The following is a 21,692-nucleotide window of genomic DNA, read 5'->3' as shown; positions in this document are numbered from 1 at the left end:
ATGGGAAGAAACCCATGGAATAGATGGTATACAAGCGGGAATGGGTGTAGCAATGGACAATTGCCTCAAAGTTCCCTGCATAAGAGAAGGGAAATGGGGCTTGTAAAGCTTGCTCTCTTGCCAACTTGTCACAATAATAGCTCCTGTAGAAGAATCTTTAATACAAATAGCTTGCTCAGTGATGACAACCTAGATACCAAGCCTAGTAAGGTCATAAATTGAGAGGAATGGAAAGCCCAAGTCCGAAACATAAAGGGCTTGTAAAAGGGAGCTCGACGCGTGGTTGGGAAACAAAGGCAAAGTGCCAACACCACTAATAGGCACCGATACAATGTCACCAATAGTGACTTAACCCTAGAAGGGTGTAGATCTTGCAACAAATCACCTCATGGAGTCATATGACTAGAAGCTCCACTATCAGCAAGCCAAGGCCTCTTAGAAGACAAGACTACAACTGAAGAAAGCTCCTTCAACTTAACAATGTGAAGGAACACTGACTCATGGGTAACCCTTGGAGTAGAGGTAGAAGGCTCGGATGTTTTAGCTCCATTCTTCTCTCTCGGACAAAGGTGAGGGTACTTCCAACATTTCTCCTTTGGATGTGTTCCCTTTCCACACTATGGGCATTAAGGCTTTTCTGAGCCGGAGTCAAAGTGAGAAGAGCTCTCTTGTCTTTGAGCCTTTGACTTCCCTTTCTTCTTTTTTTTTCCCTCTCGAACTTGTAATAAAGACTTTGGTGGAAGTGGATGTCAAAAGATGATGTACCAGCGAGACAATAGGGTTTGCGGGGAGAAACACGGAGTGAACTCGGCAAACATGGAGAGGAGAAGAGAAGAGAGAAGAAACTCTAATCAATGGAATGATGAAGTTTTGAATCATGGAGTGAATGTGATACAAGGCAACAAGGGTGCCGTAGCACAAGGAAGATGATGAAGACAGCTACGAACCATGAACCGCAATGTCCTCCTGAAGGGGTGTGAGGATAGTAGAGAGGTTGGAGAGAAGAGGTGACAGACTGAATGAATTAGTCGTAAGGAATAAGTGAGAGAGTGGCCTATAAATAGGCATAGTCAGTCTAGGATGGCGGTCCTTTTTGGGGCTGCAAACCCTAAACGCAAAACGTAGAAACACAAAAACGCAAACTGCGGGTGAAGGGTTTCTCAACACCTCCTCTCAAGCCCAAAAAGGGGAACGAGAGAAGAGTGAGGTGGAGATGCAATGCTACATGCTGAAGAATGCTCATGCAGCAGGTGTCACTTGGAGAATGTCCCTCGTGGGAAAATTGTTCACTTGCCCAAGCGCCCTAGTACAAAGATGATGAAAACATGCAATGCATAGGAGGAATGTCGGACTTTGTGTGGTGCCGAGAACCATAAGGATATGCCCGTATTCGATCTCGGGAGGTGGCTCCATGCTAACCAAGTGACCAAGGCAAGAAGAGAAGAGGAGGAAGAAGATGTAGAGGATCCCTAAGATCCAAGATTTTCACCGGAAAGGGAACTTGCAGTAAAGACCAGTAGACAGAGTGAAGTGGAGAACCCAAAACACAACCTCGGGAGAGAAGCCACTAGCTCCGCGTATCCATATTGGAAGGAATACGAAGGCTTTGTTACCAAGTCGTGGTTGAACCTCATAGGTCCCAATCTAGGTGGTACCTGAAGATCCTGGGTATCAATACAAGAGATGACTGGTCAAAGATAGCTACCCCAAGAAAGTAGAGGATGGGTGAAGAACTTCATGTGGAGTAGGTTTTTCCTTTGAGGTGGGAGGTGGAGGGGCCACCGCTAAAGTCGAAGAAGAAGTAGATGCGCTCTCTGAGAGCGAAGAAATAACATCCCTCTTTGAATCCCCTTCTAAAGTAGACGGAACCCAAAAACTCATGGATCACGGACTCCGAAATATCTGATGACGAAGGAAGTGTTGCCGGTCGTGCTGAAAAAGGTATTTGGGGTGTCGAAGAGCTCCCAGAGGTAGCCTCTTGAACCTAAGTAGTCGAGGGTGGGGAAGGGTGGGGCTCAGAATGAGCAAGAGGTGGGCAACAGTTGCTGTCTCTTAGTGGAGCAGATTGGGTAGCCGAAGGAGAGGAAGGAGTCGAGCAGCCATTCTCTCTCGAAGGAGCAGACTGACGAGAAGACGGTAGCAAACAATCACTGTCTCTCGATGGAGCGGATTGCAGATCCGTAGGTCGTGGAAGCCACTGTACTTGAGAATAAGTGGGAGAAGACTGCCGCTGGCATTGCGACAATCTCCAAGAGGTCATAGCGCCAATCGATCCTTCATGTGCTCGAGAGGTCTTAGTGCACATCGGATGCGTCTTATTGCCTTGAGCATAGTATGCTAATAGCCGATGCAGAACGATCTTTGTGGCCCAGAAAGGAGAGGTTGCACAAGGAGTGCCTGGTGGAAGACACATATACTCCGGAGGGGTGGGGAGCAAAGGTTGAAGTCGACAAGCATCGGTGGTGTGTCTAGTGATGCCATAGTAGGAGCACCTAGTAGTTTGGACATCTGTTGGTAAAGAAGCCATGGATACTAGTGTGCCTTGTTGAAGAAGGAAGAGGTCAGCCACCATGAACCACGAATCGCAATGTCCGCCTCAAGGGGTGTGAGGGTAGTGTGAAGCACGAACCGCAATGTCCGCCTCAAGGGGTGGGAGGGTAGTGGAAGGGCTGGAAGTGAGCTGCCAGTGGGAGGAGGATGCGACCAACAGTAAGAGGTTTTAACTAGTAAAAAAACGCAAGTGAGGAGAGAGAGAGACTAAAAACATAGGCAGGACAGCCTGCAGGAGAGAGAAATACTAAAAACACAGGGAAGACAGTCTGTAGGAGAGAGAAAGACTAAAAACGCAGGAAAAAATAGCAGCAGCAGTCAATATGCTGAAATCAGCTCCGAACAGTGTGTGATAGGCCAGAAATAGGCGCCAGACTATTCTAGACAGCAATGGCCAGCTTGGACCATGATGTCCTCCACGTCCGGGGTGTGGGCAGCAAGCTGAAATACTTGAAATCTGCAAAAACTGCAAACTGCGGGTGGAAGGCTGGAAACAGGTGCCAGACTGTAGATGACAGCAAGGGACAGCTGAGACTGTGATGTCCTCCGCGAAAGGGGTGTGGGCAGCAAGCTGAAAACACCTAAAACCTGCAAAAACGAGATTTTGATGCAGCCGAAGAAGAAGAGAAGTGGATGCTGAACCCGCCACCGGTCTTTGCCTTCACTGGAGTGGAGGATCTTTGCCGTTGTTTAAGCAGATCCAACTTTGATACCATGTTAAAAGATGACGTACCACGAGACAGTAGGGTTTGCGAGGAGGAACACGGAATGAACTCGGCAAACATGGAGAGGAGAAGAGAAGAGAGAAGAAACTTTGATGAATGGAATGATGAAGTTCTGAATCATGGAGTGAATGTGATATAAGGGAACAAGGGTGCCGTAGCATAAGGAAGATGATGAAGACAGTCACGAACCATGAACCGCGATGTTCTCTTGAAGGGGTGTGAGGGTAGTGGAGAGGTTGGAGAGAAGAGGTGACATACCAAATGAATCAGTTGTAAGGAATGAATGAGAGAGTGGCTTATAAATAGGCATAGTCAGTCTAGGATGGCACTCCTTTTTGGGGCCGCAAACCCTAAACGCAAAACGTAGAAATGCAAAAACACAAATTGCGGGTGAAGGGTTTCTGAACAGTGGATCCACTAGCAATCTCTTTGGCATGCTCGTCATGCTTCAAAACAAGCAAGGCAAGGTTCTCCCATAGCATATTCTCACAGGTCCTCGATATAAGAAGGTTGGTGTGGAAGACATCAAACCGAGGAGATCAGTTCAGTCAAAAGAATCAAGGCTATATCCTCTGAAGAGATCATCTTGCCAAGGGATGCAAGCTCATCCCTTGTATCTTCCAACTTGTTCATATGATCCTTCATGGAAGGAGAATAATTAGCGAGCATCCGTAATTTCTTCTTGAGAGTAATCCGGTGGGAAAATGTCTTTTGATGGTACAAAAAAGCAAGCTTTGTCCGCACTTCTGTTGCTTTTCGCAATTTGCACATATGTACTAGGATAGAATCTTGTAAGCTCATAAAGAGGAAAGATTGTGCTTTAGAGTTCAGCAGATTCCACAAGGTTGCATGGTCCATCGATGATCTAAGTGTGAGATCCTCGACTCGACGAGGAATAGGGCGGGTAACAAACTCCCAAAGATCGAGGGTATCAAGGATACACTCTACCTTACATGACCAAAGTGAGTAGTTTGAACCATCAAGCTGGTCTGCTTGTTGAGTTTTACTTATGCCTACACTCACATACTAGTGTTAGTGATCTACACGTAGGACATTGGGGCACTTTTTACTCTCCATAAGAGAGGTTTTTTTACACAGTTACATTATTTTTCATATGTGTATTTATGTTACATATTTTGGTCACTTTACGCACAGTACACACATTTGTGTGTGAATGCACTTTAAGTCACACAACCCTAAAGTCTAAGGGTTGTAGTTTGTACTTTGTATCTAACTTTTCAATCTATCAAGTGTCGGGTTGCGACCACACACTCTCTCTCTACTGTCGTGTTCACTCTGAAGTTGTACTGCTGTTCTTTGACTTCAACAAATGGTATCAGAGTAGTCCGGTCACTTGCCTCGTGACCTATGAATTTGCCGCCAGCTTCAGCCTGCACAGTTCTATCAGCTGAGAAACAGCTGGCAGCTTCTGCCTGCTCCCGTTTACTCAGTTCGTCACCTGCCCTATGCCACACTAGCAATGCCACCTTGTTTTTGACGTTGCTAGCTGCTCTGACAGCTCTATGCCAGCTCAGCCCTGCTCCCGTCACCCAAGTTCCTGTGTAGCTTGTTCAGCCTAAAGCCAACTGCCATGTCAGCACATTTTCAGCCATGCAGTCATTGTTGAAAACCCTAATCTGCAGAACAGTCCTAGACTGCCATGTCAGCAGCTGCCACAGGTATATTTCATTATTTTATTCAGAATTTCAAAGCCAAAGCAAAGGGCTTTTGCAAGGACAGGTCAAATTTTGCTCCAGCAAGTGCTTCAGTGCACAAATTGCAGAAATTTGTAGGCATTTGGGTCAGCAAATTTGGGGCTTTTGTATCTTTGGTAGACATTGGCACATGCATTGTGGTTTTAGTCTGAAATTGACTAAAGTTACACACATTGGATGTTTGCTGAATTTTGAAAAATTTCAGCACACTGAGGCAGTAGTGGTCAAATGTGACATGATTTAGTTGATTAGAGTTTGACATTTGTTGTAATTTCTGGAAATTTGAAGATTTCTAGGTCAGCTAGCTTTTGTTATTGCTCTTGTGCATTTGATTGAGTGACATCTATCATGGCAGCTCAAGGATAGAGTGAGGTTTTCACTTATGTATCAAAAGAGGATAGATTGGATGGCAGCAACTATTCTTTGTGGTCCTTCATGATGAAGAATGTGCTTGTTGCAAAAAATCTTTGGGACTATGTTAGTGGGGAAGAAGTACGTTGTGGTAATTTGGCTCTTGCAACTTCTCCACAAGGAGGTCATGGCCAAAGGCAAGAGGGTGCAATTGCAACCTCTCAACGAGGAGCAGGACATGGACAAGTTGCTGCTCAGCCACCACCCCAAAGAACAACTGCACAAAAGGCTTGGGACATTAGGGATGCCCAAGCATTGTCACTTATGGCATTGGTAGTTCAACAGTCGATAATCTTGCATATCCGTTCTGCTGCTACTTCACGAGTAGCATGGCTTATACTTGAGCATATGTTTGTTGGAAGAAATGATACTTGCATTTCTTTTTTGAAGAAAGAGCTTGAAAATGTAAAGATGGAAGAAGGTGATGCTATGCAAGATCACCTTAATAAAATTCAATACTTATGCAAGTAGTTGACAAATGTAGATGAGTATTATTTTGATGCTCAGATGATTTCTACGACTTTGAACTCTTTGTTACCTTCTTATTTGGCCATTCATGCGGCATTGAATCTTACAATGCGGGTTTCTATGCAGCCACTTACTTTTCTTCAGTAGCTTATTGTTGCAAGAAGAACAAACAAGGAAGAATAGTGGAGTGGATGTTGTAGCTTCTAATCAAGCTTTTAAGGCAAAACAAAAGGGGAAGGATAATCAGCCTAAGAATGCTCCGCAGAGTTCTGGAAGTTTTGAAACTTCACAGAACAACAAGAAGCAGGGGGACACACAAGCCAAGAAGAGCAAGTGCCACTACTGTAAAAAGCTAGGTCATTATATCACAAAATGCAAGAAACACATTGCCAAGGAGAAAAAGGAGTTTGGGATGTCGGTTTTAGATGCACCTTCTATTGCTATTGCTACAAAGTCCACGTCATTCGTCATTGACTGTCACTATTGTTTTTATACTTGGAGTTATGATTTGGGTAGATAGACTATTCATCTCTACAAAGGATGCTAACACTTTGTTTTTTGATAGTGGTACTTCTAAGCACATTATATTTCATAGGGATTTGCTTACTTTTGTTGTTGCAGCTTCTGTTGATAGATCAGTGCAATGTGTCAATAATACATCTTATCCTATTAGATATATTGGAGAGATTGTTTTGAAAGCCATTGATGGCTCTACTCTCTGTTCGTAGGATGCTTTATATGCCATTTCTTCTTAGCAAAATGTGGAATGCAAGTCACTTTTGATGATGATAATAAAAGCATAGTCAGGGATAAGGAATTCTTGACTTTGGTACTCATTGGCACATTATGTTATGGACTTTATGAGTTAAATGCTCACTCAGTTGATCAGTTAGCTTATTTAGTATCTATTTTTACTCCTATTATGTTACAGGTAAAGTTATGGCATGCTCATATGAGGCATTTGAATTATGGGAGTTTGATGCTTATGCAGCATACTCAAATGTTGGAAGGCTTACCTCTCTTGGAGAGACCTCTTGAGCACATTTATTATGCAACATACTTAAATGTTGGAAGGCTTACCTCTCTTGGAGAGACCACTTGAGCACATTTGTGAGGGATTCATTTTGGAAAAAATGCATCGGTTTTCTTTTCCTTGTGATGTTGGTTTTAGAGTTACGGCCAGGTTGCAGATCATGCATTCAGATGTATGTGGAACCATGCAGACAAAGTCATTAGGTGGATGTTATTACTTCGTCACCTTCATTGACGACTTTACATGTTTTTATTGGATTTATTTATTGGTTAAAAAGTTAGAAGTGTATGATGTATTTTTGGCTTTTACCGTACTTGTGGAAAATGAATCTGATTGTCAGATTAAGACTTTTCGATTGGATCGAGGGGGGGAATATATATATTCCTTGCTGAATACTTTTTTGAAGTAAAAAGGCATTACACATCAATTTACTACTGCATATACTCCACAATAAAATGGTATTGTCGAAAGGAAGAATTGGTCACTCATGGCGATGGCCAGATGTATATTGAAGGCTAAGAAATTGCCACACGTATTTTGGATGGAAGCAATTATGTGTGCTTGTCACGTTTTGAATAGGTGTCCTACTAAAGCATTGAAGAATATAATGTCTTTTGAGGTTTGGAACAATTGTAAACCTTCAGTTAGTCACTTTTGTACCTTTTGGTGTTTTGCATTGCTCATATTTCCAAAGCATTGAGAAAAAATTGGATAGTAAGATTGTCAAATGTATATTTGTGGCGTACATTAGTGAAAGCAAAGGATATAGATTGTATGATCCTGTTTCCAAGAAAGTTTTTGTCAGTAGAGATGTGGTTTTTGATGAAAAATCAGAATTATCTCTTGTTGGTTATGACACATAACAGTTTGCAAAAGATGTGTTTGAAGGGTTGCTGCCTATTTCTTTTGGTGATATAGTTGGAGCCTATGTATCACAGAGACGTGAAATTTTGAGATGCTTTAATCTTGGTGATAACATTTGATTAGGTTATTAATCAAATGTGTAAGGTTGGTTAGCACATGTGATACATATTGCAGTTATTTCATAGTAATAGGCCAAGGATCCCGAGGATGTAGTGGGTGTCAAAGGCAAAAGTTGTGATAAGGTATGCCACTTGGGCTTTGGGGATTAGTTGGTGTTAGTTTTGACTCTAGGACAGTTATAAGGGTCAGGACCACTCTAGGTTGCAAATGGCCTAGCCAATTTAATTATGGATGGGCTCATTTAATTTTGGGCAAGGTTAGAAGGGTTGGAACTAATTTTTAGGAGTATTTAATTTTGAAAATTAAATAAATGGTGGGATAATGCAAAAAAATTGGTTTAGAAGGTTGCCACTTGGCAGAAATGTCCATGCAAATTGAGAAGACGTTTTGGGGATTGGTTCTCAGTCATTGAGTTAGTTTACAGCTTGAGAGAGAGAGAGAGAGAGAGAGAGAGAGAGAGAGAGTTGCTGGTTCATGTTCTGATCAAAGAACAACAATTTGCTGTAGAAGATAGCCATCTTGGAGCCTTAACAGGCAGGGGATAGCAGGGAGTTACCTTCCAGGGGCTAGCAATAGCATTGTTGATCAGGTGACAACATTTTGGACTTGCTTGGGAGTAGGTGATTGCATTAAATGTAGATTGGAGAAGACAATAGGCAGAATTTAGGATTTTCTCGCGAAGAAAATTAGATTTCTCTCTTATCTTTGCTTTCTCTCACCTTCTCCAACCCATTCTTAGGAGATCTCAGCATTTCTCAGCCATTTTGAGCAGATCTCAGCCAAATTTGGCGGATAGCAGAGAGATCTCTATTGTAAACCTTAAATTTCTGCAGAAATTAGGGTTTGACAGCAACCTCGGGACTTGTGCCAATTGGTGAAGGTATCATACATTGAATTCGGCACTTGAAATTTGTGTAATTGTTAGGGAATTCAAATGCCAGTCCATTCATTGTAATTTGGGGCAGCATTTGGCCAGTTGGTGGTTCCATTTGCGCAAATCTTGGGTGAAAAATCAAGGGGCAATTGACTCGAATTGATTACTGATTGTTGCTACAGCAAAGGGGCCTTTGAAACAGCAAGGGAGATTGTGAATCTCAGCTTGTACTCATCCCATTAGCAATCAAGTTAAAGAGATACCGAAAGGAGCGCCAATTTTGGGGCCAACAGGGTGTCGAATGTTTGAGATTATTGAGGTAATTTGTGTAATTTAAGTTATGTTCATTTGTTGATTGCTGTAACTAAGTGCTTGATTAGGGAACTACCACCCTTTCCAAGGAGGGCTGATTTTACTATGACTGATCTGAATATTCGGCAAGATGTTGAACAATAAGTTCATCAAGAGCATGTACATAATCAAGAGGCTAGATACATATCTAGATGGTACTTGCAGACTCTATAAGATAGTCATTTGGATGCTCCTCTTTGGTTATACTTGAGGACAAAGGCGTCTGCATGATCATGCTAATGCTATCGAATTTGTTATGGCAACAAACACACTTGATGATGATAAGCCTAATTCTTTTGAGGATGCACAATAGTGTGTGTTTTGGATGGTAGCAATGCAAGCTGAATATGATTTTATCACGAAGAATCAAACATGGGATTTAGCTACATTGCTTGTTGGAAAGAAAGCCATTGGTACTAAATGGGTCTATAACGAAAAGCGGATGGATCCATTGATAAGTACAAGGCCAGCAAAGGCTATGCACAAAAGAAATGTATTGATTATGAGGAGACATTTGCTCCTACATCCCGCATGATTACGATAAGGTGTATGGTTGCGTTGGCTGCCCATTATGATTGGATTGTGCACCAACTTGACATTAAAATTGTATTTTTACATGGGAAACTCAAGAAGAAGTGTATGTTCAGCAGCCCATGGGTTTTGCGTTCAAGGATTCAAACACTAGGTATGTAAGCTGAAAAAGGCTTTGTATAGCCCATGGGTTTTGTAGTTAAAGGATCCAAACACTTGGTATGTAAGTTGAAAAAGGCTCTTTATAGTTTGAAACAAGCTCTACGAGCTTGGTATGCCAAATTTGATGCCTTCTTACTTAGCCAGGGGTTCATTAACAACCCATCAGAGTCTACTCTTTACGTATGCAAAGAGAGGGGATCCTTGCTGGTCATTTGTCTTTATGTGAATGATCTTCTGCTCACAGGGCCACATGCTGGTCAAATTTAAACATTTAAGAAAAATTTACAGCAAACTTTTGATATGTTAGATTTGGGGCCTTTGCATTACTATTTGAGCATTCAATTTATTCATGATACTAGAGTCATTGAATTGTTACAGTCCATATATATTGGTAAACTCCTTGAGAGATTTGGCTTCAAGGATTGCAAGCCAGTAAGCACACCGATGGAGACTAGACTTAAGCCGTCTTTGCATGATGACAATGATATGTTTGACATTCATACATATGCTCTAGCAGTTGGATGCCTTATTTATTTATGCAACACAAGGCTAAATATTTAGTTTGCAGTTTTAGCCTTCAACAGATATATGCATAGTTCATGTATGTCATAGTGGCAAGCTGTGAAGTGTGTTTTCCGTTACTTACACGGCACTAGGACTCTTGGATTGCTTTATACGAAGGGGGGGCTGTTGTAGTTACATGCTTACAGTGACTTTGATTGGGCTAAAAATTTTGTTCTCTATCACTCTACAAGTGGAAATTGTTTCTTTCTTCAATCTTATTGTATTTCTTGGCTTAGCAAGAAGCGATCCACTATTGCCACATTGTCTTGTGAAGCTAAATACAAGGTAGCTTTTACTACTATAGTTGAATGTGTATGGCTGAGATATTTTTTGGCTGATCTTGATGTATCTCTCACGGAGCGCACTTCTTTGTTTACTGATACTCAAGAGTGCCATTGCAATGGTATAGAACCCAGCGCTTCATGCATGCGCGAAACACATTGAGATACATTATTACTTTGTTAGAGAGAGGCTATATGTAGGGGATATTAGCCTTGCAACAATGTGGTAGACATCTTCACTAGAGCTCTTTCTTGCAACAAATTTGAAGCTTTTTGCAATGCTTTAAATTTGATCTCCTTTGGTGGATGATCCTTGTAAGTTGATCACTTAACACACAGGGGGATTTGTTGGGTTTTACTCATGCCTATGCTCACATAGAAGTGTTGGTGATCCGCACGTAGGACATTGGGACACTTTTTACTCTTTGTAAGAGAAGTTTTTTCCCCAATTATTTTTCATTAGTGTATTTATGTTACACATTTTGTTCACTTTACTGCACATTATACACATTTTTGTGTGAACACACTTTAAGTCACTTATACAACCCTAAAGTCTAAGGGTTGTACTTTGTACTTTGTATTTGACTTTTCAATCTATCAAGTGTCGTGACCACACACACACTCTCTCTCACGTTGTGTTCTTTGTGAAGCTATACTGCTATTCTTTGGCTTCAACACTGCTTTGGTAAAGAAGAAAATACGAGCACTTGTATAGCGGGTGCCATGGATGGCATATGGAGCCTTGCAGAATGGGCTTTCTATGAAACATGGAGAGAATAGGAAGGAGAGCATTCTCTAACAAACAGGCTACCCGACCTTCGTTTTTCATGATCTGCGTGATAGTCTTCGCGATAAACTTGCTGTTGTTCGGAGGAGTGTTGAGAATGCTCCTCATCTATATCATTAAAGCTGTGAAATTGGTTTTAAGACATCTTTGATATCCTATAAGACACCCACAAGAAATCTGCGTTTTGGTTGGAGATAGTGCTGAAACAAGAAGAAATAGCTATAAGATCACAATGAAGTCGATGTAGAGGTCCATGTAGGGGAGAAATACTATTGCTTGACACAAAAAAGCTATTGTCTCCTTGTAGAAGGTTGCATTTTCAGCAAAACACTGATGTGTCAAGGCGCTTGGCAATTTTGGGTGGTCTCCTCTGCGAGAAATCAGCTCTCTCTCTCTCTCTCTCTCTCTCTCTCTCTCTCTCTCTCGCGATGATACCACGTGAGTGCACGCAACGAAAAGGAAACATGAACACATAGACAAAGGAACAAAGAGAGATTGCAAGAAAAGAAGAAAGAAATCTTCACTGAACAAGGATCAAATACTGAATACAAAAAGACCGATAAGTCCCTACACACAGCCCACAACGTTAGTGAGGGCACCAGATCGGGCTGATGATGAGGGCAACATTGGAGATAGAGGAAGATGATGGAGTTGGAGTGTGTGTTGGGATAGAAAGGCCCGGTAACCTCCGTGTATATAGTACGTGCACATTGTACATGTGAATGCACTCTTTACGTGCCCTAAGTATAAATACATTTTATTCTTTGTGTACCAACACATTGTTGGTACACTCTTATCGTCTCAAACTTTCACTCTGCTCACACTCTCTCCAGCCGTCACACTCATACGCTCCTGCTCGATCTCAAACTCTCTAAGTTGTTTTCTGTCAGTCTAATAACTGGTATCAGACCCAAGACTCTGCACGCTTTCAAGATTGAGGCAGTGGCTGCTGGGCTTGCGGCAGCAGGCGTGTATCAGCAGTCAGCAGGCAACTGTAGTAGGGAACCGTCAGATGTCGTGTGACGGGCGACAGAATCAGCAAAAAGGCAGGTGTCAGATATCGCATGACGGGTGACAGGCAGGCAGCTCTGGCGGGTAGGGGTTAGTCAAACGTGATGCGACATGCAGGCTACGATTGAAATAGACAGGCAGCTTCGGCAGGCAGGCATCAGTCAGACATGACGTGTAGGCGATGACTGAAAGATGCGACGTGCAGGCGACCTTCTGCGGGCGGTTCGCGTGACGGGCGATGTGACGCGACGGGTGTCAACAGACCCCCTCCCCCCCGGCTGTTAGTTCCTTCGTTTTTTTTTTTCAAAACAAATCAAATTTTCTCTAATCCCCTCATTACCACTTGTCTTGGCGGGTGTTCATACACCAGAGGCACAGTTTCAAAATCTGTGCAAATTGGGCCACAGAATTTGGGGCTTTTTCCAGATTTGGCATCATTCATGCATGTTAGTGACTTTTGAGTCAGAAATTGCAAACATCGTGTGCGGTGACCTCAATTAAATTGGGGATTTTGCAAATTTCGTCGAAATTTTGCCTTTTTGGGTAAAATTTCCTGACATTGGATCCCAAAAATTTGGGGCTTTTCATGTATTGGCAAAGCTTTACTCAGCCGGGTCAGTTTGATTGACATTCATGCAATTTTGGACTTGAAATTTTGGGGATTTGGGCAACATTTGGTAAATTTCTGCATCTTTTGCCTATGCAGTGGCTGGTTAATGTATAAACAGCAGAGATTTATTTTTGGTTGAGGAAAAACAACAGGGTATTTTACTGGTTCAGCTTGTGCTTCCGCAGATTAGTGCATTTACTCTTGTGTTCGTGATAAAATGGCTGCAACTTCTTCCAGTTCAGACATCAAGAGTTTAATGGAGATTAAACAATTTGATGGTCATGGATTTGACCTTTGGAAAGACCGTATGTAGGGCATTTTGTTCCTGAAGGATTGTGAGGATGCTTTGCAGGAAGATAAACCCGCACTAATGTCTAATGCAGATTGGGCCAGAGTGAATAAAAAGGCTGTGGCTTACATAAAGATGGGTGTCTCACTGATGACATTCTGACAGACATTAAGGGTTTAGACAGAGGTTATGCAATACGGGAGAAGCTGAAAACTACGTATGAGATCACCACACCTGTTAATCAGGTGCATTTAATGCGCAAGTTGGTGAATATGTGACTAGATGAGTCAAAGCTTGCAGTTGAGCACTTGAGTGCATTTACAGGGATTCTAAATAAGCTCAAAGATGCAAACTTGGACTTTGATGATAAGTTGAGGGCGATCTTTTTGATCATGACATTGCCGGACTCGTGGGAAACCTTGGTGGTTTCACTCAGCAATAACCCCAATTTCTCATATGATGGGGTGAGGGATTCTATCTTGAATGAAGAAATTAGATGTATGTCTAGTGGAGAAGGCAGCAACTCAGCTTATAATGTAAGAGGCAGGGCTGAAAAGAAAAATGCATATGCAGGGTAGAGAAACAGGAGCAAGAGCAAAGGAAAGGATAAGAGTGACATCACTTGCTATCATTGTGGTCGGAAGGGCCATAAGAAACCTGATTGCAGGTACTACAAGAAGGAACAAGAGAGAAAAAAGAATGCAGGGGATAAAAAGAAGAAGAAAGAAAGGACAGATGCATTGGAGACATCCAAAGGCAAAGAAAAGGCCAATGTGGCCTCGAGTGTGGTCATAGAGGAGCTTTCAGATACAGAGGCTGATGTATTATGTGCAGTTGATTATGATGTCCTTGTATGTCACATGCAGGATATGCAGATTACCAAGGCTGATGTGATTGATGCACTCTTGTCAGTTGATGATGGTGTCACTCAGACTTGGATTGTAGACTCTGGTGCCTCTTTCCATGTAACTCCTTGCTTGGAGTGTTTTGCTATGTTTAATACAGGCAGTTATGGAAATGTGTACCTTGGAAATAACCATGCTTGCAGCATTGATGGGATTGGCACTGTACACTTGTCTTTAGACAATGGTCAATAACTTGTGTTGAAAGATGTCAGATATGTGCCTGGCATTAAAAAGAGTTTACTATTTGTTGGTCAGCTTGACTTGCATAGCTACACCACACTGTTTGGTGGTGGTTTGTGGAAAGTAAAAAAGGGTTCCATGCTGATTGCAAAAGGAACCAAGAAGGGCACATTGTATTGTTTGCATTGTAAAGCCTTGAATGGCAAGTTTCTTGCAGTTGCTGAAATTTGCAGCCACTTGGAGTTATGGCATAAGAGATTAGGCCGTATGAGCCAAAAAGGACTTGATGTTCTTACCTCTTTGAAGAGGGTTGATGGAAAAGACTCTAAACTTGATTTTTGTAATGAGTGTCAGTTTGGAAAGCAAATAAAAAATTCCTTTTACTTTGGTGTCTCTCGTAAGTCCAATGTCTTGGACTTAGTGCATTCTGATGTATGTAGTATGCCCGTGAAATCATTGGGTGGTGCTGCATATTTTATCTCCTTTATTGATGATTGTTCGAAGAAAATTTGGGTGTACTTGCTGAAAAAGAAAAGTGAAGTGTTTGCTGTTTTTAAAACTTTTCATGCATTTGTGACCACTCAGATAGATAGAAAGCTGAAATGCTTGAGAACTGATAATGGGGGTGAGTTCACATCCACTGAATTCAAGTCATTTTGTGACTTACATGGTATTAAGAGGGAGCTTACAGCCCCTTACAGTCCTCCTTCAAATGGGGTGGTTGAAAGATATAACAGGACTTTATGTGAAAGAGTGCGGTGCATACTGTCCACTGCCAATTTTCCTCATGCATTTTGGGGAGAGGCACTCAAAACCGCGGTTCACATTTGCAACCGCTCTCCAAATAGGTCCTTAAATAATGGCATCCCTGAGGAGGTTTGGTCTGGCAAATTGGCCTCATATGACCATTTACGTATATTTGGCTGTGATGTTTTTGTACATGTTAGGGATGAGTTGAGGAACAAACTTGACCCAAAATTCACCAAAGGCATTTTCATGGGCTATGGTAATGAGGGTGAATTTGGTTACAGAGTGTGATTACCTCAGTCCAAGAAAATTATTCGCAATCGTAATGTTGTGTTTAATGAGGCAAAATTGCTAAAAGGTTCTTTAGCCTCTAATGAAGATCTGAAAAAGGTGAAATTTCAAAGTTTATAGCCACCCATAACTTCAGAAAATGAGCCTCAAGGTGCTGTACCATAGGCTGAAATTGATGATCAGCTGGTTACTTTTGAGCCAAATGATGATGGATAGCAAATAGAAGCACAAGGAGGTCATGGACAGCAAGATAGGCTTGCTGATTATGAAAATGCAGGTGCTGGAAATGAAAATGAAGGTGCTGTACAGTATGAACAGCATGCTAAAAATTGTTTACAACAGCAAATGAATGCTGAAAATAATATACCTCCTGATGTAGACCCAATTCTTGAGAATGCTGATCATTGGGTACGCAGGTCTATACGCGTAAGAAGGCAACCACATAGGTTTGACCCCTCCTTGTATTATGTGATGCTTACAGATGAGGGTGAGCCTCTTATATACAAAGAGGCCAAGTCATGTGAGTTCAGCAGTAAGTGGGAGCTAGCTATGCAGGAAGAGATTAAATCTCTATATGCAAATGATACTTGGGATCTTGTGTCATTACCAAAAGGAAGGAAGCCACTTCCAAACAAATGGGTGTACAAAGTCAAGACAATTGATGGGAAACCCAAGTATAAGGCAAGGCTAGTTGCCAAAGGTTATGCACAAAAGAAAGGGATTGACTTCCAAGAGGTCTTCTCACTTGTTGTGAAGATGACCACTTTACGTGTGCTTTTTGCTCTTACTACTGTTTTGGATTTAGAGCTGTATCAAATGGATGTAAAAACAACTTTCTTGCATGGTGACATTGATGAGGAAATCTACATGAAACAGCCCGAGGGCTTTGTAGTTCTTGGAAAAGAACAGATGGCGTGTAAGCTAAAACGCAGCCTGTATGGGCTGAAGCAAGCACCACGGCAGTGGTACAAAAAAGTTTGATACTTTTATGCTATCTCATGAGTTTACACGCAGCCATGCAGATCATTGCTTGTACATGAAAAAGGATACAGATGGCAGCCCCATAATACTTGTTTTGTATGTGGATGATATGTTACTAGCTGGGAAAAGAAAGACTAGCTTGGATGGTCTCAAAAATCAGCTGAAATCAGCTTTCTCCATGAAAGATTTGGGGAACGCAGAGCATATTTTGGGTATGAGGATTTGTAGAGATAGAATGCAGAAATTGCTGTTTTTATCTCAAGAAAAGTACATTGGAAAGGTATTGGACAGATTTAACATGCTAAGCCTTTTGGGATACCCTTACCTCCTTATCTCAAGCTTGGCAAATGACGTGGAAGCAAATGCTATGAAGGGAGTTCTTATGCATTAGCTTGTGGCTCTCTTATGTATGCTATGGTTGCTACTCGTCTAGACATTGCTCATGCAGTGGAGTTGTTAGCAGGTTTATGTCAAATCCTGGCAAAGCACATTGGGAGGTTGTCAAGTGTATTCTTCGATGCCTTAAGGCCACACAAAGAAAAAGTATTTGCTATGGGCAGGGTGCACTTAGTTTGCAGGGTTATTGTGATGCAGACATGGCAGGTGACTTGGACACTCATAGGTCCACCAGCAGGTATGTCTTTATAGTTGCTGGTGGGGCAGTTTCTTGGTGTTCCAGGTTGCAAAACATTGTTGCACTGAGTACCACTGAAGCTGAATATGTATCAGCTACTGAAGTTTCTAAGGAAGCTATATGGTTGAGCGGACTTGCAGATGATCTCGGCATGTCTATGGGTACTGCAGTTTTGGGATGTGATAGCCAGAGTGCAGTGTATCTGGCTAAGAATGCCATGTATCATTCACGCACAAAGCATATAGATGTGCGATATCACTTTATCAGACAGATTCTGGAAGATGGTCAAATCACATTGACCAAGATTAAAACACAAGATAACCCTGCAGATGTTCTCACGAAAAGTCTAAGCAGAGCTCAACACGAGCATTGCATTCGACTAGTGGGAGTTGGTTGGCTAGAGGTTCATATCGGACCTTCAAGTGGGAGGTTGTTGGGATATAAAGGCCCGGTAACCTCTATGTATATAGTACACGCACATTGTACATGTGAACGCACCCTTTACGTGCCCTAAGTATAAATACATTTTATTCTTTGTGTACCAACACATTGTTGGTATACTCTTATCGTCTCGAACTTTCACTCTGCTCACACTCTCTCTAGCCGTCACACTCATACGCTCCTGCTCGATCTCAAACTCTCTAAGCTGTGTCCCGTTAGTCCAATAGTATGCACTCCTAAACCTGGTCAACTTGATATTTGAACCTAAAATATGACCGGACCACAGCATTTAATGCTGATAAGAATGCCAGATGGGCATAGAAAAATCCCAACAAATGTGGACAAGTTGAGGTAGATTGATGTATGTAGAAACTGCCTGGGAAACGCACACAAAATCCCGGCTGAAGGAGAAAATACACAAAGGCATTAAATTGGCTGATTTAGAATGAGCTACCTCCGTCAAAACAAGTGATAGACATGTTAGAGCTCCTAAAGTCCTCATTGATTCGGACTGAGGCTTATAGGCAGGAGATGACAAGGCATGACAATCATGACTCCTAACAAGGAAGTCCTAGCTAGCTGCATTTTCAAAGCCAAAGGGGGGCTACCCAACATGTGCCAAGACATTCAAGGCAGAATAGGATGTCTTCTGAGAGAGACATGGAATTCCAAGCTATCATGGATGGAAAGACCCTATCCTACCCGCCCTTCCTTGGTAAGGTCCCTCTCCTATCAGCTCTTCCCGAGCATCAAAAACTTGAATGAGAGGACTACAACATTTGGCAAGTGATGATGGAGGCCATACTTGAGTCGTATGATCTGGCAGAGCTTGTAACTGAAAAAGACTGCCTAGGTGCTCACTATCCCTGGTTACATCACTTAATGGAACTAAATGGCAGTTTATGGATATTGCAGGGCAACAGTGTTAGAATGTTCAAGGCTTAAGTTGTTAGGTTGAGTGCATGCTGTGTACTAATTTGTACTGTTTGGCAAAGTGCTGGTATTTAAGTTGAGACTAGACTGACTTTTTGCATGGCCTAGCCCAATGTCAGCTGTGCAATTTTGCATTTTGCTCATCTGCTCTCATAATCTTCATGGCAATGTCAAACTTCTGGCAACGGCTTTCAACTGACTACCATGTTATGTGATGGATTCAAAATTGAACTTGTAGCTCTACTTTAAGCTATTCAGTGAAACCAGACTATGACCATCTTTGTAAAGCTAATTAGTGCTAACTACAGCGTTTCTGTTTATTCATTTTTAAACAGTTCCTCAATGGTAGATTTACAAGAGCTATGTATTGCACCAGGCAAGGCATCGTGGATGGCCTATTTGGTACTCGGTTTCTCTCTTGTCTTTTTGGGTATGGATAAAATGGGGGAAGAATGTATGACATTATTTGAAATAGGCGAGGTATTCAACGAAATCTTTCCAGTCTTCTTGCTTACTTTTTGTCTTGCCTACACTGCAGGATGTGTATTGTCTTGATTCTGATGGATCGGTGTTCGATGCTGCTTTGTTTGCGTCAGTTGCAGCTCTTGCACATTGTATGTAGCCTCCTCTTCGTTTGTGTGACAATGTTGCTTTTGGTATGGTATATCTGGATGCAGTAGACGGTTACCAATAAGCTGTTTTTTTCAAGATTTAAAGTACATTTAATTATCCTTAAAGATATTTAAAATTCTAATTAATGTAAATGCGTCAGCCATTCTTTCACCATTGATGACTAACACTATCATATAATGTTTTTCTGCCTGTGGTTGAATTTTGTAAAGAGAGGTCAGTTATGTGCCCTATGATCTATTAAGCAACTTAACAATGATAAAAGTTTAATGTTCAACATATTTTTTCATGCTAAATATTCTTTCCTAAACCCCATAATGGATTTTGTCCTGTTCTGATACAAGACCTGTGATATTGCGTAGTCTGCTCTTTCTACATCACAAATTAAGCACATATTTGGCATATGGTGCAGCAGTGAAATATTTGCTGAATACTAGGCAGTGCAACAAAATAGAGGTGCTACAATCCAAACTGTAAACAAAGAGGAGTGACTGCGAGAAATGCAAACAACTGTCTGATGTTAACCAGCTTTTGTTACATCTTGGCAACGGGCAAGGGCCCAATATGAGGCTATTTACTAAAGTACGATTGTAGTAAATATAGCTACACAACTGTGTGTGCTGCACCACAAACATCGCCATTGGCAATAAGTCATGTTCTTTCTTCAATGCATCATTGCTTTATTGTTGATACCAAGCATAAGTATCTTGGATTCAGTCTATCGATAATAAGCTCTTCTCATGAGTGCCTAATGTGGGAATGACTCATGCATGTGATAGCTTTTGAGCTTATGGTTTTCGGGGCTAGACTCTGCTATTTTACTTCTGATGTTATTCTATTGATACAGCTTTTAATGTCTTGCTTTGAAGGAGGGAGGGAGGCAGCGAGAGAGGGAGGGAAGGATGTGTCACCAACCTTTGTGCTTTTGACAGTGAAAATACCAGATGTTTCTGTGACTGATGATGGCAAGGTACTCCCAGCTAGCAGGACATCAGGAAAGTTTCAGAATGGTAGATCAGATGAAAACCAGCGACTGAAAAGTGTAAAAGGCAAAAGATTGAAACTTGGGCGAGTTCCAGTGGCACTGACTTTAGCGCTGCACTCAAGACACATAGTAGCTGACCCATCAGCTGAAGAAGAGTCTATTTTGAAGACAACTGTGACTGTGACAACTGACTTCTCTGGCCAATTAATCTCATTTTACAAGCCTGGTGGTGAAGTTCTGGCCAGCACTTCAACTGTTCAGGTAAATATAGGACCTGATGTCTAAAAGTTATTTCTGTATTTTAGCATCATTCCAGGGAGGCTAAGTACTTCTGTTTTGTAACAGGATTGCATAGCTTTAGCCAAGTCTAGGGCTAAGGAGCTTCACAAGATTTTCTTAGAGGCATTGGAGTCGGAGGAACAGGAAACTGCTGCCATGGAGACAGACAGCTAGTCTCTGCACAACCTCAGAACGCTGCCTCCAAGTTTTGTTTGTTGATGGAATTTCCTTGTCACCCTTTTTGCCCAAGTGGTGGAAATGCAGATGCTGTACAAGCATATCTGGAAGGATGCTGACATCGATCCTAGAACAAGAAATTGTGTAGCCGGTCCCTGCTTGAGGGGTTCCAGTTACTGTTTTAAACTTCAGAATCTTCCTCTGAAGCAGTGTTATCCTGATTGTAGAGTTCATCTGGTGCAGTGGGCAACATGTGAGCTTCCAGAGGCAAATTCTTGTCCTTTTTTTTGGTAGAATATTGAGTCAACTACCATCCAGGAGTTGAATTGATGATCACTGTCAATACAACTGTTCTGGACGTTCTCTTTGGCTATCAAGAAATTCTATCATGCTTTGTAGTGATAGTTTGCAAGAGACAATGAACTTTGAGTTGCATGAGTTGATGCATTTTACTGGAAATCTTGGAACTGACTAGTGTGTGTACCCAAAATCTATTTAAAAGGCACGTTAAATGATTCTGGTAATTGTTTAACTGTCATTGAAAAACTATGGCTGTGTTCTTCCAAGCTACATGTGTTGGTTTTCTTACAGAAGTACATGGTTCATGTGGTTTGGAGGGATGTGGTGAGTATCGAAATCATGGAGGACTTGCTCTTTGCCACCACAGTAGGGTAATGAATGCGTACATGCAGTGCTTGTATTTTGATTGATGTGGATGCAAATACCTAATTTTGCAAAGCAAAGAGCTGACACATTATTTTCTTCAGACAAGCTTGTTTTCCAAGTGGTCATTGTTAAGTGTGATGCAACAGCCCTATGTACAACCAGATAAGGTCGAGGCAATGGTCACTAGTGGCCTTCCCTAGAACATTGATAGTGAAAAGCACATTGGCTATTTTACATTCACTCTGGCTTAAAAGATTATGGAATATCACGGCTTGGATGATAAAGCACTGAAAATTTGAGGTTTTTCACAAAATGATCTCAAATGGTGATCATCAATATACACCCTCTTGAGCTCTTTTTAAAACTCCTTGTTCTCTTTGAGCTATTGTCTTGTATTACTAGGGGCCTTCTGTAGAACATTGATAGTGAAAAGCACATTGGCTATTTTACATTCACTCTGGCTTAAAAGATTATGGAATATCACGGCTTGGATGATA

At 41.7% G+C, this 21,692-nt stretch overlaps 1 protein-coding gene across 2 annotated transcripts in view; it reads left to right on the top strand.

Annotated features, from left to right (window-relative positions):
- The window catches only part of LOC148035436 (3'-5'-exoribonuclease family protein), a 33,261-nt gene extending 12,191 nt beyond the window's left edge, over window positions 1–21,070 (top strand). For both annotated transcript variants that reach the window (XM_087677393.1, XM_087677392.1), the window contains exons 5-8: window positions 18,794–18,860; window positions 18,997–19,072; window positions 20,021–20,334; window positions 20,419–21,070. In XM_087677393.1, coding sequence (XP_087533519.1) covers window positions 18,794–18,860; window positions 18,997–19,072; window positions 20,021–20,334; window positions 20,419–20,526 — 565 coding nt within the window. In that variant the 3' untranslated portion in view covers window positions 20,527–21,070. The remainder of the gene's footprint in view (window positions 1–18,793; window positions 18,861–18,996; window positions 19,073–20,020; window positions 20,335–20,418) is intronic.
- Window positions 21,071–21,692: the final 622 nt, after the last annotated feature.

The sequence above is a fragment of the Lygodium microphyllum genome, chromosome 5 (genome assembly GCF_053477565.2).
Source record: "Lygodium microphyllum isolate KBCC chromosome 5, Lygodium_microphyllum_v1.1.10, whole genome shotgun sequence".
Lineage (NCBI taxonomy): Eukaryota > Viridiplantae > Streptophyta > Polypodiopsida > Schizaeales > Lygodiaceae > Lygodium > Lygodium microphyllum.
This window is presented reverse-complemented; position numbering and strand designations above follow the sequence as displayed.